Source organism: Thyridium curvatum (assembly GCF_004353045.1).
Source record: "Thyridium curvatum strain D216 chromosome Unknown NODE_29_length_410198_cov_82.451705, whole genome shotgun sequence".
NCBI classification, from domain to species: Eukaryota; Fungi; Ascomycota; class Sordariomycetes; order Thyridiales; family Thyridiaceae; genus Thyridium; species Thyridium curvatum.
In genome coordinates, this window is record NW_022156784.1 from 278003 (window position 1) to 291266 (window position 13264).

Sequence of the window (13264 nt, forward strand, 5' to 3'; positions counted from 1 at the left end):
TTATTGCCAAAGCAGTAGCAACATCATGGTTTTTTCGGCTGCGTAGCTTGCGATCTGAGATCCAGTCATCAGCCTCGGATCGTCCGACACTCTAAAGAATGCTAGAAATTTGCCTGGTCCAGCACTGCCCAGGAAGGAATCCACTCTAGGCCTTGCAGTCTTCCTAGTCCTCACTCTGGTCTGGGTGTCACTTTTGATACATCAGTAACTGCGCCTGCTGGCCTCCCATATCACCGGTGCTTCACCTACAGCACGCTTTCTCCAAATCAATCACCACACCAAACCACTCAGTACATTACCTCACATTCTAGACAACTTTATTCGTCTGCCCTTCGAATTGTCCTCACTTTATGCCTTTCACAATATCATAATTGGCTAACCCTCATTGAACATTCAGTTTTCTCAAATCCTGCCGTCTCGGACCATTTCTGACATGAAGAAAACATGGCGTCAAGGTTTGTGACCTGTCACTCTTCCAAATTTCTGTTGTATTCACTAATCTCTTTGTTATAGGCTTGACCGACTTGTCACGTAAGTAATTGCCATCCAACCAGCTCCTGAACAGACCAGTCGCAAATGCTCTCTATGCCATGCTCTGCTTTTCATGTCTTCTGATCAGACATCCTTCGCATTCGTCACATCATCGCTAACTCTGTTGCAGCATCCTCGAGACGGGCAGCACTCGGTTGATTCGAGACACTGCTGTCAATCAGCTAGCTGACTGGCAAAAACAGCATCCGGATGAGCTCTTCAACCTGCTCAGCCGGGTCGTCCCTTATCTCAGGCATAAGGATTGGGAGACCAGAACGACAGCCGCAAAGGCCCTCGGGAAAATCATTGAGCACGCCCCCGCATACGATCCCAATGCTGCAGACGAACCAGAACCAGAGCCTCCCAAGAAGGAGGAACCTGTGGCTGAAAATGGTGCCATCAAGAAGGAGGAAGAGAAGGAGCAGTTACTTCTCGGCGCAGAGGATTTCTTTCATCTCGAAAGCCTCGACATTGCCATGATCCTCCAACATGGCAGGGAGTTGCTCCGCGGTGGCACAGTCGACTTTGCGCTGGCTGCCCTAGAACCTCAGGATCGTCTGGCGCACCAGAAGAAGACGCTCACTGGTCGCTTGGGACTTCTTGGCCGGAAGTTTGAAGATGAAGAGATACCGATCGTCAACGAGCATGCCAACAGCCCTGCCACCCCGCAAGACACTACCAACACCAATGGAGCGGGTCGTCAAGAGAACACCAACGGTGCTGCCACGCCAGGCCTGCCAGCCGAAGAGTCGGGCCTTAGTTCTCGACAACTGAACGTTTTAAAACGAAAGCGTAAGCGAGAGGCACAGAAAGCAGCTCAGGGCAAGAGCGGCTTTGGTGATCTGTCCATCAGGCGGTCGGCCACCGGTGGCTCTGATGCCTTCGCCGACGACACACCCATGCCAGACGCGGACTCGAAAAAGAACGGCAAAATGAACGACTATTTTAACCTTGAACGCCCCGCTGATCTCGACGAGGACACCAAGGTCGTCTCGGAATTCAAAGGACCGGTAATTCCCATTAAATCGGAGATCGAAGCAGACGACAGCGTGGAAGGTGCTGAATGGCCGTACGAGCGGCTTTGCGACTTCCTGAAGGTGGATCTCTTCGATCCCCAGTGGGAAACGAGACATGGAGCTGCTCTGGGCTTGAGGGAGATCATTCGAGTCCATGGAGGAGGCTCGGGCCGGCAACAAGCCAAGTCTCGAGATGAAAACGCCAAGGCGAATCAACTTTGGCTGAACGACCTGGCCTGTCGCTTGTGCTGTGTGCTCATGCTCGACAGGTTCACCGATTACAGCTCGGATACCTCCGTCGCTCCTATCCGGGAGACTGTTGGCCAAACACTTGGCTCAGTGCTATATCAGGTGCCCCCCGAGTCTGTCCATTCTATTTACAGAATACTCTATAGAATGGTCATGCAGGAGGACCTGCAGCTGGACAGACATATTTGGGCGATCTGCCATGGAGGTATGGTTGGTCTGAGATATGTCGTGGCCGTCAGGAAGGACCTGCTCTTGAAGGACAGTGATATGGTCGATGGGGTCGTCCGTGCTGTCATGAAAGGTCTCGGGGACATGGACGATGATGTACGCTCTGTCAGTGCAGCTACGTTGATTCCCATGGCCAAGGAATTCGTGGCTCTGCGGCCCGACGCATTAGAAGGCCTCATCAATATCGTCTGGGAGAGCCTATCAAGTCTGGGCGATGATCTTAGTGCCTCGACCGGAAAGATCATGGATCTACTGGCAATCCTCTGCAGCTTCCCTGAGGTATTGGAGACCATGAAGTCATCCGCCGAGCAGGACGAGGAGCGATCTTTTACACTCCTCGTACCGCGTCTCTATCCTTTCCTCCGTCACACCATCACCTCTGTACGCCTGGCGGTCCTCAAGGCGCTGATGACTTTCGTCAATCTCGGGGCTGAAACCACTCACGGATGGCTCAACGGCAGGGTTCTTCGGCTTGTCTTCCAAAACATTCTCGTCGAGAGGGACCAAGATACCCTGAAAATGTCTCTTGATCTTTGGTCATCCTTGGCCAAGGCACTCGCGAAAGACCCGGGCCGTCTAGCAGAAGAGTTTGGACCACATGTTGATCCATTGATGCAACTCACTCTTCATCCTGTCGGCGTTTCGCGCCACCCCCTTCCGATGAACGCAAGTCTATTCATGAAGCCATCTGGCGGGACATATAACCTGCCCGCCACCTTTTCAGCTACCGCTAGGAAATCTTCGCCGCTAGAAGGCCCTGAGCGAGCCACGAAACGGAGAAGAAAATCCACTAAAGTTGATGATGCGCCCAGTACTTCTCCGTCTCATGATGTCGACGGCGCCATGATGCAAGGCGATGTCGACATTGTCGGCGTCGAGACCCTTATTCGATCCCGAGTTTCTGCGGCCAAAGCGATGGGCTTGGTAATGTCACTCATTCCGACGTCCCAGACGGAATTGTACGACGCAAGTCTCACTCCGGCTCTGTCGTCTGCTTTCTCTTCCACTCAAATGACTGCTTGCGCGATCATTGATGAATACGCGAAGAACTGCTCAGAAAAGACGGTTCCGGCACGATTCGTCGATCCCCTGCAGCAGATCATCGCCAGCGACAGGCCGTCGAACTACCGCGATCTGGTCAGCTTTGTCCAACGAGTCAGGTCTCAGTGTCAACAACTGTTGAACCTTTTCCGAGACCACGGCAAGGTCATGCCAAGCAGGCTGCCCATCCTGGCTGTCGTGGTCCAGGGCGAGGCAGAAGCCGGACCAGGCGCGTTTTCCGTAGCCAACGCCGAGAAGGTCGTCGGGGATGATTACGAGAAATTGAAGAAAGCCATGGCCCCGGGTCAACGTCTCATCGCGGGCCAGCAACTAGACGAGGCCAGGGAGGCAGTGGTTGACGCTTTGCAGGACGCTAAGACTGCGAAGGCTTCTCGTGATGTTCGAATCAAGGCAGCGGCCGGCTGTGCTCTCGTGGCCATGGATGTCCTCCCAAAGAAGCCTAGCCCTCTAATCAAGGCTATCATGGATAGTGTGAAGACGGAGGAGAATCAGGAGCTCCAGAAACGCTCCGCTGCGACTATTGCTCGTCTCGTCCAGCTATTCACAGAGACTAGCCGCCGCGGCCCTGCCGACAAGGTCGTGGCAAACCTTGTCAAGTTCTCGTGTGTCGAGGTTGCCGAGACTCCAGAGTTCCCCGTCCATGCCCAGAAAACAAATCAGATCCTCTCAATGCAAAAGGAGGAGGACCGCGTCGATCATGCTGATGCTGCCAAGTGGGCAAGAGAAGCGAAGGCGGCACGTATCACTAGACGTGGCGCCAAAGAGGCCCTGGAGATACTCTCGCAGACTTTTGGTGCCGAGGTGCTGAACACTGTGCCAAGTCTTCGTGCTTTTATGGAGGAGCCATTGACCAAGGCTTTCTCAGGCGAGCTCCCAGCAGAAGCCAGGGACCCTGAGAACACTTTCGGACAAGAGATCGTGGACGCCATGTCAGTGATCCGTACCATGACGCCGACACTGCACACAGGCCTTCACCCCTTCATCATGCAGATGATGCCCTTGGTGATCAAGGCATTACACTCCGAGCTATCAGTCTTCCGATACATGGCAGCTAAGTGCATCGCCACAATTTGCAGTATCATTACTGTTGAGGGAATGACTGCGCTCGTTGAAAAAGTCCTTCCTTCGATCAACAACCCCGTTGACCTCCAATGTCGCCAAGGCGCAATTGAGGCCATCTATCATCTGATCGCCGTGATGGGAGATGGAATCCTCCCCTACGTCATCTTCCTCATTGTCCCTGTTCTTGGTCGCATGAGCGACTCCGACAATGACATTCGGCTGATCGCTACAACCTCGTTTGCTACTCTTGTCAAGTTGGTGCCCCTCGAAGCAGGTATTCCCGATCCACCAGGCCTGTCCAAGGAGCTCCTGCAAGGACGGGATCGCGAGCGCACCTTTATCTCGCAGCTGCTGGACCCGAAGAAAGTGGAGCCTTTCAATATCCCCGTTGCCATCAAAGCCGAGTTGCGCCATTACCAGCAAGAAGGTGTCAATTGGCTGCACTTCCTGAACAAGTACCACCTGCACGGCATCTTGTGTGATGATATGGGTCTTGGCAAAACCCTGCAGACTCTCTGCATCGTAGCCAGTGACCATCACCAGCGGGCTGAAGAATTTGCCAAGACCGGCGCCCCCGACGTGCGGCGGCTCGCTTCGCTCATTGTGTGCCCACCGACGCTCTCTGGTCACTGGCAGCAAGAGATCAAGACGTATGCCCCATTCCTCAGCGTCACTGCCTATGTTGGCAATCCGGCGGAGCGGAAAGCGATCAAAGATCAGCTTGGCAAGACTGATATAGTCATCACGTCCTACGATGTCTGCCGTAACGACATCGACATCATTGAGAAGTTCAACTGGAACTATGTCGTGCTGGATGAGGGACACCTTATCAAGAATCCCAAGGCTAAAATCAGCCAGGCAGTAAAGAGACTGGCCAGCAACCACCGGCTCATTCTCACGGGAACGCCGATCCAGAACAATGTCTTGGAGCTGTGGTCACTCTTCGATTTCTTGATGCCTGGTTTCCTTGGTGCTGAGAAGGTGTTCCTTGACCGATTTGCTAAGCCTATCGCTGCGAGCCGATTCAGCAAAGCATCATCTAAGGAGCAAGAGGCAGGTGCCCTCGCCATCGAGGCATTGCACAAACAAGTCTTGCCATTCCTGCTGCGGCGTCTCAAGGAGGAAGTGCTCAACGATCTTCCGCCCAAGATCCTTCAGAACTACTACTGCGATCTCAGTGATCTTCAGAAGAAGCTGTTCGAAGACTTCACCAAGAAGGAGGGCAAGAAGATCCAATCTGAGGCAGGAAGCGAGGACAAGGAAGCAAAGCAACACATCTTCCAGGCTCTTCAGTACATGCGGAAGTTATGCAATTCGCCGGCACTAGTTGTGCGCCCTGAGCACAAACTGTTCGAGGAAACCCAGCGAGTCCTGGCCAAGTCGGGTACCAGCCTCGAGGACCCTGTGCACGCGCCGAAGTTGACAGCGTTGCGAGATCTCCTTGTTGACTGTGGTATCGGTGTGGAGGGTACCGATTCTAACGACCCCCTCTACCAACCCATCAAACCACATCGTGCGCTTGTCTTCTGTCAGATGAAGGAAATGCTTGACATGGTTCAAAACACCGTGCTTAAGAGCATGCTCCCTTCTGTTTCTTACCTGAGGCTCGACGGTTCAGTAGAGGCGAGCAAGCGACAAGACATTGTCAACAAGTTCAACAGCGACCCCTCTTTCGACGTTCTTCTTTTGACGACTAGTGTCGGTGGTCTGGGTCTGAATCTGACAGGTGCCGACACTGTTATCTTTGTGGAACACGACTGGAACCCACAGAAGGACCTGCAGGCCATGGACCGAGCTCACCGCATCGGCCAGAAGAAGGTTGTCAATGTGTACCGCCTGATTACACGTGGCACCCTCGAGGAGAAGATTCTCAATCTTCAGCGCTTCAAGATCGATGTGGCCTCCACAGTGGTGAACCAGCAGAACGCGGGCCTGGGAACCATGGACACAGACCAGATTCTAGACTTATTCAGTCTTGGGGACACGGGCCCGAGTCTCATAGCAGACAAATCAGCTGGTGGCATGGAGGGCAGAGAGGAGGACATGGTTGACATAGAGACGGGCGACGTGAGGCAGCCAGGCAAGAAGGCGGCGTGGCTCGAGGACCTGGGCGAGTTGTGGGACAACCGCCAGTATGAGGAAGACTTTGATCTCGATGGCTTCCTGAAGACCATGCAATAGACGGCATGGTACATGCGAGGAGAATGTTTCAGGCGGAGATGTGTGAACCAAGGAAGTACAGAGTAGTCTTGGCGGTGTATAAGTTTTGTACTATATGGCGAAGGAGGGATCATACGCAGGTTACGGTTCTTGTTATATCAAGGACTGTGACAGTGTAAGACCTGTCTCTATCTTATTATTATTAGTGCAGACGTCCAAAGGACGAGCCAGCATGACTTTACGACTGGAAGCATAGCAATTGAGATTATCGTGTTGATTTTTCCAAAGTACTACAACAGTCACAAGGCAAAAGCTGCAAGATTTTTGTGAGTAATTATGAATTCAAAACTGGTCGGTTTCTATATTTGGCTGTTGACTTTTCTGGAGAAATATAAGAATCCGACCAAATTAGGTGAGTACATCAATGGATTGTTATGCTCAGGTACTCGAAAGTGGGTAATCAGGTAATGTACTAGGTAGGTAGGTAGTTAACCCCGCCAGTCTTCAATGGATGGTCCAACGCTGGTGGTTCCCCGCCATCTGCACGAGCAATGGTCGATGGCTCCAGAATCTTCTTCAGGCTCGAGCTTGAGCTCAGTCAATTGTCAGATCCAACCCAGCGTTGACGTCTGTCTCACTTACACAATGACAGTGAAACCCTGAACGCTTTTGGAACCGTCCAAAGTTGATCTGGAAGCCTACAAGCACCCAAATTCTCAACCCTCGCACGCCCTTTCACAGACCTGTCCACTGGTAGCAGACCAGAGATCCAAGATGCCTGTCGATTACAGCAAGTGGGTAAGTTCCTGCTTCCACTCTTCTGCGATGGCTGCTCAAAAGCACATTCTGACCGGCGAGCCCACCATAAACAGGACGCGCTGGAGCTCAGTGACGACTCGGACATCGAGGTCCATCCCAATGTCGACAAGCGCTCCTTCATCCGCGCCAAGCAGAACCAGATTCACGCTGAGCGACAACAACGACGGAACCAGATAGAAACATTCAAGTACGAGCGGCAAATCAATGATGCCCTCATTCGCCGCATCACCGCCCTTCTCGACTCCTTCAAGGCCCACGCCGCCGATGCAGGTGCTGGCGGCTCGAGCAACCCGGGCGAGGTTGCCTTCCGCGTAGTCATGGAGAGCGCGGCCGGCCTCAAGCCAGAGGATGACAACCCACCACCACGGCCCGAGGGCGTGCACGGCAGCGAGGAGAAGCTGCCAACCTACACCAAGATGATGGCCACGTTGCTAGATCAGGTCAACAAGGCGCTCCAGGAGAAGAAGGTGAAAGATGAGGACCGATACGGCGCGATGGTGGACGAGATCGGCGAGCACTTGGACAAGGTGCAGAAGCTGCAAGCCGAGCTCCTCAAGAAGCTCGATGAGTTGGAGAAGGAAGAAAGCAAGAAGATCACAAGCGAAAGCATTCACACTGGCTTTGACAGCTCCCACGTCAACAAATCCAAGCCATCAGGGGCTGCAGCTGGGCCGAAGCAGGAGGTAGAGCTCCTGAACCCCAACTTCTCAGCAGGCCAGGCCCAGTCATCTGCATCTACAGCTTCGGCAAAAGATGACGATGAGATGGAAGCTTCGCCAGCTGCGCAGCGCTTTGCGCAGATCAAGACGGGCGATTATCAAGCCAGCATGGCCTACTTGTCCACACACCCGGAGATCCTGACCGAGAAGGAGTACGATGGTCTTCTCGTCCTCGCTTTCGATGCGTCACTCGAGGACCGCGATGACTTCGCCCGGCAGTGCGTCCATCAGGCGCTCCTGATCCAATATTGCCGCGCTCTGGGGCGAGACGGTGTTGCCCTCTTCTTCAAGCGCATCACCACTCAAGGCCACCAAGCGCGAGAGGTCTTCTACAAGGACTTTGAAGAGACGTACCGCAAGATCAAGAGCCGGACGGTCGAGATCAACGCTCAGCGGGCGCGTGACGCCGCTGAAGGCAAGGCAGAGGGCGTCGAGCAGATCCAGCTCCACGCCGTGGAGCCGGGCACCGTCATCAACATCAGCATCCCTCCGGCCGACAGCACGGACGAGGGGGTCAAGACGAGCAGAGACATCTTTGAGACGTTTGCCCCGGATATGCAGAAGGCGCTGGAGACCGGAAGCCTCGATGAGGTCAACAAGGTGCTGGGGAACATGAGTGTAGAGGATGCGGAGGAGTTGGTGGGCAAGCTTGGAGACGTACGTTCCCCCCCGCCTAAATCTGTGAAACGATCCGAAGAATCCTCTACTGACGTCCATGACTAGTCCGGGATTCTCAGCCTCGAGGAAGAGATCATTGACGCCACGACCGAAGAGGGGAGGGCACAGCTGAAGCAGATGGAGCGCGAAAATGCCGTGATGACGTCTGCTGGAGGTGATTTGTATCCGGATCCCGAGTGAGGAGATTTTGCGGCGTTGGCGTCAGTTTTCTGCCTTTTTCTGCTCTTTTTCTGCATTTACAACGCGTTATAGGGTATGCATATAGGGGTCTACGGCCGCCTTGGGAGCCGCGGTCTCTACCCTGCTCGGCGGGCCTAGTGCGCCAGAGATGGAATGAGCTTGATAGTGATTCTGGGGATGAGGTTGCTTCATTCGTCGGGAACTACTGTCATGATACACATGCCCATCAACATAACTGGAATGGCTATAATTACACATATTCATGAGGAGAGCTCTCAGCATTGTGTAATGAACCAAGAACAAGGGATAACATGAGTATCCCGGAACGATTCAAAATACATGTTGATCGCATTATAAGTCGACATCAATGCATGGAACAGAACCATGCAAAGGGTTTGTTTTGCTGGCCCTGCGACCTCAGCCAGCCGGTCCTTGCACCAAGTGTCACAGACTTGTCTGGTTCTCACCGGAATTCCAGATCTGGTATGAAGCGTGCAGGAGGAGGACTGGAGGTGGAAGGCCAGAGAAGCAAGGGCGGAAGAGTGAGCTATATCTGACGATATCTAAAAATCCAACCCAGCCCAACTATAAAATAGGAGGCAAACCCATGGTATCCTCACCACCCACCCCTTTTCCACCCACCTGTCCTCTCAAGCCACTCCTCCCTTCCGCCTTGCGACACAAGGTATCACGATACCTTGAGGGCATTCCCAACTGTCCCGTTCAAAATCTTGAACGGCTTAGGGATATTTTATCCCATTCATCTTTGAAATCACTGTCCCATCTTTGACCTAATTGTTCGATCTCACCTGCGAGACCTTCCACCTCACTTTGTGCGGCATGACATACTGAGACCAACGCATCCATTCACACCATGTCAGCCAACAATCCCCCCTTCATGGGGAGCGAGATGCCTCCATCTGGCACTCAGAGTGAGTACCCATTTATTCCTGACATGTCATCTTGTGCCCAGCTAAGACAGTACAGCCAACAGTGACGCTGACTTCGAGTTGCGGGTCGAGGCTCTCCGTCGCAAGAAACAACAATATGATGAGGACCGCAAGGCCCAGGGTCCTCACCAGGCTCCAGATATCCTAACTCCGCCTCCCTCCTTCAGCCCTACAGATAACGGCACACCGCAACTCGCTCCTGTAGCAGACTCAGTTCCAGGTCACCCTCCGCAACCTATGCAGGCAGAGTCGACCACTCTGGACCTGGGTACCTCTTCATCCAACCCTGTTGATCTGACTGGATCTCCCAAGGCTGGATCGGCGGCAGCCAAATTCCTGGCTGACCTGAGTAAAACCTCGCGAGGAGCTTCCCCTTAGGAGAAGGTCGCTTCTGGCAAGGAGAGAACATCATCGCACCGCCATCATCACCACCACCGCCCGAACCTCGTCAACAAGCTGAAGGGCCCCAAGCCCCCAAAGCCCCATAAGCGACACGAGAAGCGCCGACTAGACGATCATGCCGGCGCAACTTTGGGCCTCTCCAAGGGAGGAGCTTCCAAGTCTCGACATGCACCTACACCGATCAAGCCACCCGCCGCCGCCAAAGAGCGTACCCATCGAGATGCGTCCTCTCTCGCACCGCCGGCTCCCCTTAAGCCAGGTGGTGAGGAGCAAGCTCGTATGTCTAAGCCAGCCAAGCTCCCAACGACTGAACCGACCACCATCTCGCCCAAGCTTGGGAACCCTGACCCGGCTCCAGCTGTGGTGACTACTGCTGCTCCGAGTGCCACTGCTCTGAGTGCCATCCCGGCCCCATTGCCAGACCCACCGGCGCCGCCAGTAATTAGCCTTCATGATGCCGCGGCCATGTACAAGGAAATTGAGGCCAGAGTTGTGCGCAAGCCGCGCACCACAGAGCTCAACGCAAAGGTCCCGGAGCTGCCGCGTCCCACCCAGGTGAAGGCGGCGGTAGAGAGGTCCAAGAACAGGGCTCAAGATCGGCTGCACCAAGCCGAGGAGCGGCGAAAGGCGACTAAAAAGGAGAAGAAGAGGAGCGAGATCCTGGCCAGGCTGAAGACCATCCACGAGAACGAGGGTCTTTCCCAAGCTGAGCTCGAGAAGCGGGCAGACCAACTGACCGATAACTGGGCTCGGGAAACTGAGTACCAGAGGAAGAAGAGACTAGAGAGGAAAGAGAAGAAAGAGAACGCCAATGCAAACGACGAGGTCAAGGTCAATGCAAACGACAAGGCCAATGCAAATGACAAGGCCAATGATGACCGCACCGTTGCTCCTACGCCGGCGGCGAATGCATCTCAACTCGAGCGAGTGGGACTCAAGCCGGACCAGCCGGTAGTCCGCTACTCGATCTTCTTCACCCCCGAGTACACAGAGGGCGAAAATATCGACGATCGCGTCATCAGGGACGACGAGTCCTTCATCGACAAGAACAAGGCCAACGAAAAAGCAGTCAAGCTTCTCACTCAGTGCCGCTACGAGACGATCAGCTTCAAGAAGCCCGAGGTCCAGGACATCCACCACTCGTACCAGCGCGACGGCATGTTTTTCGGAACCCTGGTCCTGACCAACGGCCGCAAGAAGCTCCTCTGGGTCGACCAGGAGATGGTCCAGGCTTGCCAGATAGACCCGAAGCAGTACAACGGCATGGTCCTGAGCGAGAGCTTCCTGGAATGCTTCGGCAACCGCTACGACGTCTTCTCGATCACCACCGTCAAAATCCGTCCGGTGATCCGAATCCGAGCTCGTCCTGCCGACCAAAGCCAGCCAGCTGGAGACGCTGCCGACCAAGGCCAGCAAGATGGAGGCGATTCTACCGACCAAGGCCAGCAAGATGGAGGCGATTCTGCCGCCGCAGCACCTGCCTTGGTCGACACGGATGACGAAGACGACGAAGACCCAGGTGACAATACAGAGGATATCATTCGGTTCGAGGCCGGATTCGTCCATCTCGCATCGGCCAACGACTTTGCCCTACAACTCTTCAAGCGACTCACCATGCCCAATGCTCGGATCAATTCCCAGCACTACTGGATGAAGAACGTCGCTACGCTGACTAGTCAGGTGAAGCAGCAAGCAGAGGAGAGTGAGCTCGATTGGGCACTCACCCCGCTCGACATGCGACTCAACGGAGACCCGCAGTGCGGTCACGACTTTATCCGGATGGCTGTCACAGTCTTCCCGGCCAAGCTTCAGGGCCCCATCCACCTCGATAGAGCTCTCGTCCCGGAGCCGGCCCAAGAGGAGGCGGAGGACGGAGATGGCATGGTCGTGGATTCGTGATGCTCCGCAATTCTTTTCTGTCCTCTTTTTTTTCAGTCGTCGCTTTGATTTGGAGACTTGACCGACTTGACCTCGGCCTGTGTCATGCTGCGCCTGCACTTAGCGATGGGCGCCGTGCAGCACGAGCGTCTCGGAAGAAACGCCAGACATAGTTCACATGGGGGGTTTCAACTTCCGCCCGCGGTCAGCCTTCGCTCCAGATACTGTCTCCCTATCATTAGGCCGTTTTATCTGTATTTCTGGTGAACTTGAATTCCTCAACCAGAGGCCCATGTATTCGTACTACCTCAGCCCTGAGGATTAATCCTACCTGAGCAGAGGAGAAATTTAGGGCATCCGAGCCGTAACATCTCAATATACCTTTCCACGGCCCGACTTGATTTCAGTGTACCAGGTCTCCCTTGATGTGATGGTCACAGTAGGAATCTTAACCGAGTTCTGATTTGATTTCCAGCCCTAGCCTTCCGCGAGCCCCTTCACAGTCGAAGGTGGAAGGGGCTGTGTCGTATGCGGGGGAAGAGCGAAGATTACCTGATGAGGGAGTTAATCTTGGCATGGAAAGCTAAATTATTGACTCTCCAGGCTTCCATTCCGTTGGTACGGTACCTAAGCATATCACGGGAGCAAATAAATGCTTGGTCAACGTCGAACGCTCCCGTAGCTATATCAGACGCGGTTCAGCTTGCTCGCGAAAATGCTTCCAGAACAGCCTTTGCCACGGACAACAAGGACACGGTATCCCCTTTCTCGCTGTCTTCCAGTGCCGTGTGATATCGTGCTCCATAGTGGTCTTTTCAAGTACTACGGACTTTGGGTGATGAAGTCTCGAAGTTGATGGAAGAGTATTCGGCTCCGGAGAAGACCTGTTTATTCGCCGCACTAGACATTTGATGATAATGTGAGGTGCTACACCCCTTATCTCCCACGTGTACGAGTTGTATTTTGTAGCCTGCGGGCTTTATGAGATTGGTAAGAACTGTGGTAACCTCTCTATCTCTCTCTCTCTCTCTCTCTCTGTGTGTGTGTGTGTGTGTGCGCGCGCGAGTATCATTAGAGTAGAACCCGGTGAACTGGCTTAGAAGTGCTTGAAAGCATCGGGAGGAGTTGCTGCTCAGTGTCAGGCCTGTCTTTAGCACATTATCGCTCTTTCCCATGTTCGAAGCATGGCTTGAGTGTCACCCAGAAGAAGCGGCGGACCATAGACTTGAGATGGAAAGCTAAGAAGAAATGAGGGCACCCTTGGAACTGCCAACTTGCAAGGGAAAAGCCTCACCTCGGAGTTCTGGAACCAGGTTCTGCGAAACTACGG

The 13264-nt window shown here is 53.9% G+C and overlaps 3 protein-coding genes across 3 annotated transcripts; all 3 read left to right on the forward strand.

Annotated features, from left to right (window-relative positions):
* Positions 1 to 444: 444 nt before the first annotated feature.
* E0L32_005553 (uncharacterized protein) lies at positions 445 to 6329 on the forward strand (the record flags this gene model as incomplete). Its single annotated transcript, XM_031140087.1, has 3 exons — positions 445 to 455; positions 514 to 531; positions 662 to 6329. The coding sequence occupies 3 exons, from the start codon at positions 445 to 447 to the stop codon at positions 6327 to 6329; spliced, it is 5697 nt and encodes a 1898-aa protein (XP_030996068.1).
* Positions 6330 to 7082: 753 nt separating this feature from the next.
* E0L32_005554 (uncharacterized protein) lies at positions 7083 to 8704 on the forward strand (the record flags this gene model as incomplete). Its single annotated transcript, XM_031140088.1, has 3 exons — positions 7083 to 7106; positions 7181 to 8503; positions 8570 to 8704. 3 exons carry the CDS (start codon positions 7083 to 7085, stop codon positions 8702 to 8704), a joined length of 1482 nt encoding a protein of 493 aa, XP_030996069.1.
* Positions 8705 to 9578: 874 nt separating this feature from the next.
* Positions 9579 to 11955, forward strand: E0L32_005555 (uncharacterized protein; the record flags this gene model as incomplete). Its single annotated transcript, XM_031140089.1, has 3 exons — positions 9579 to 9636; positions 9692 to 10003; positions 10166 to 11955. 3 exons carry the CDS (start codon positions 9579 to 9581, stop codon positions 11953 to 11955), a joined length of 2160 nt encoding a protein of 719 aa, XP_030996070.1.
* Between the last annotated feature and the right edge of the window lie 1309 nt (positions 11956 to 13264).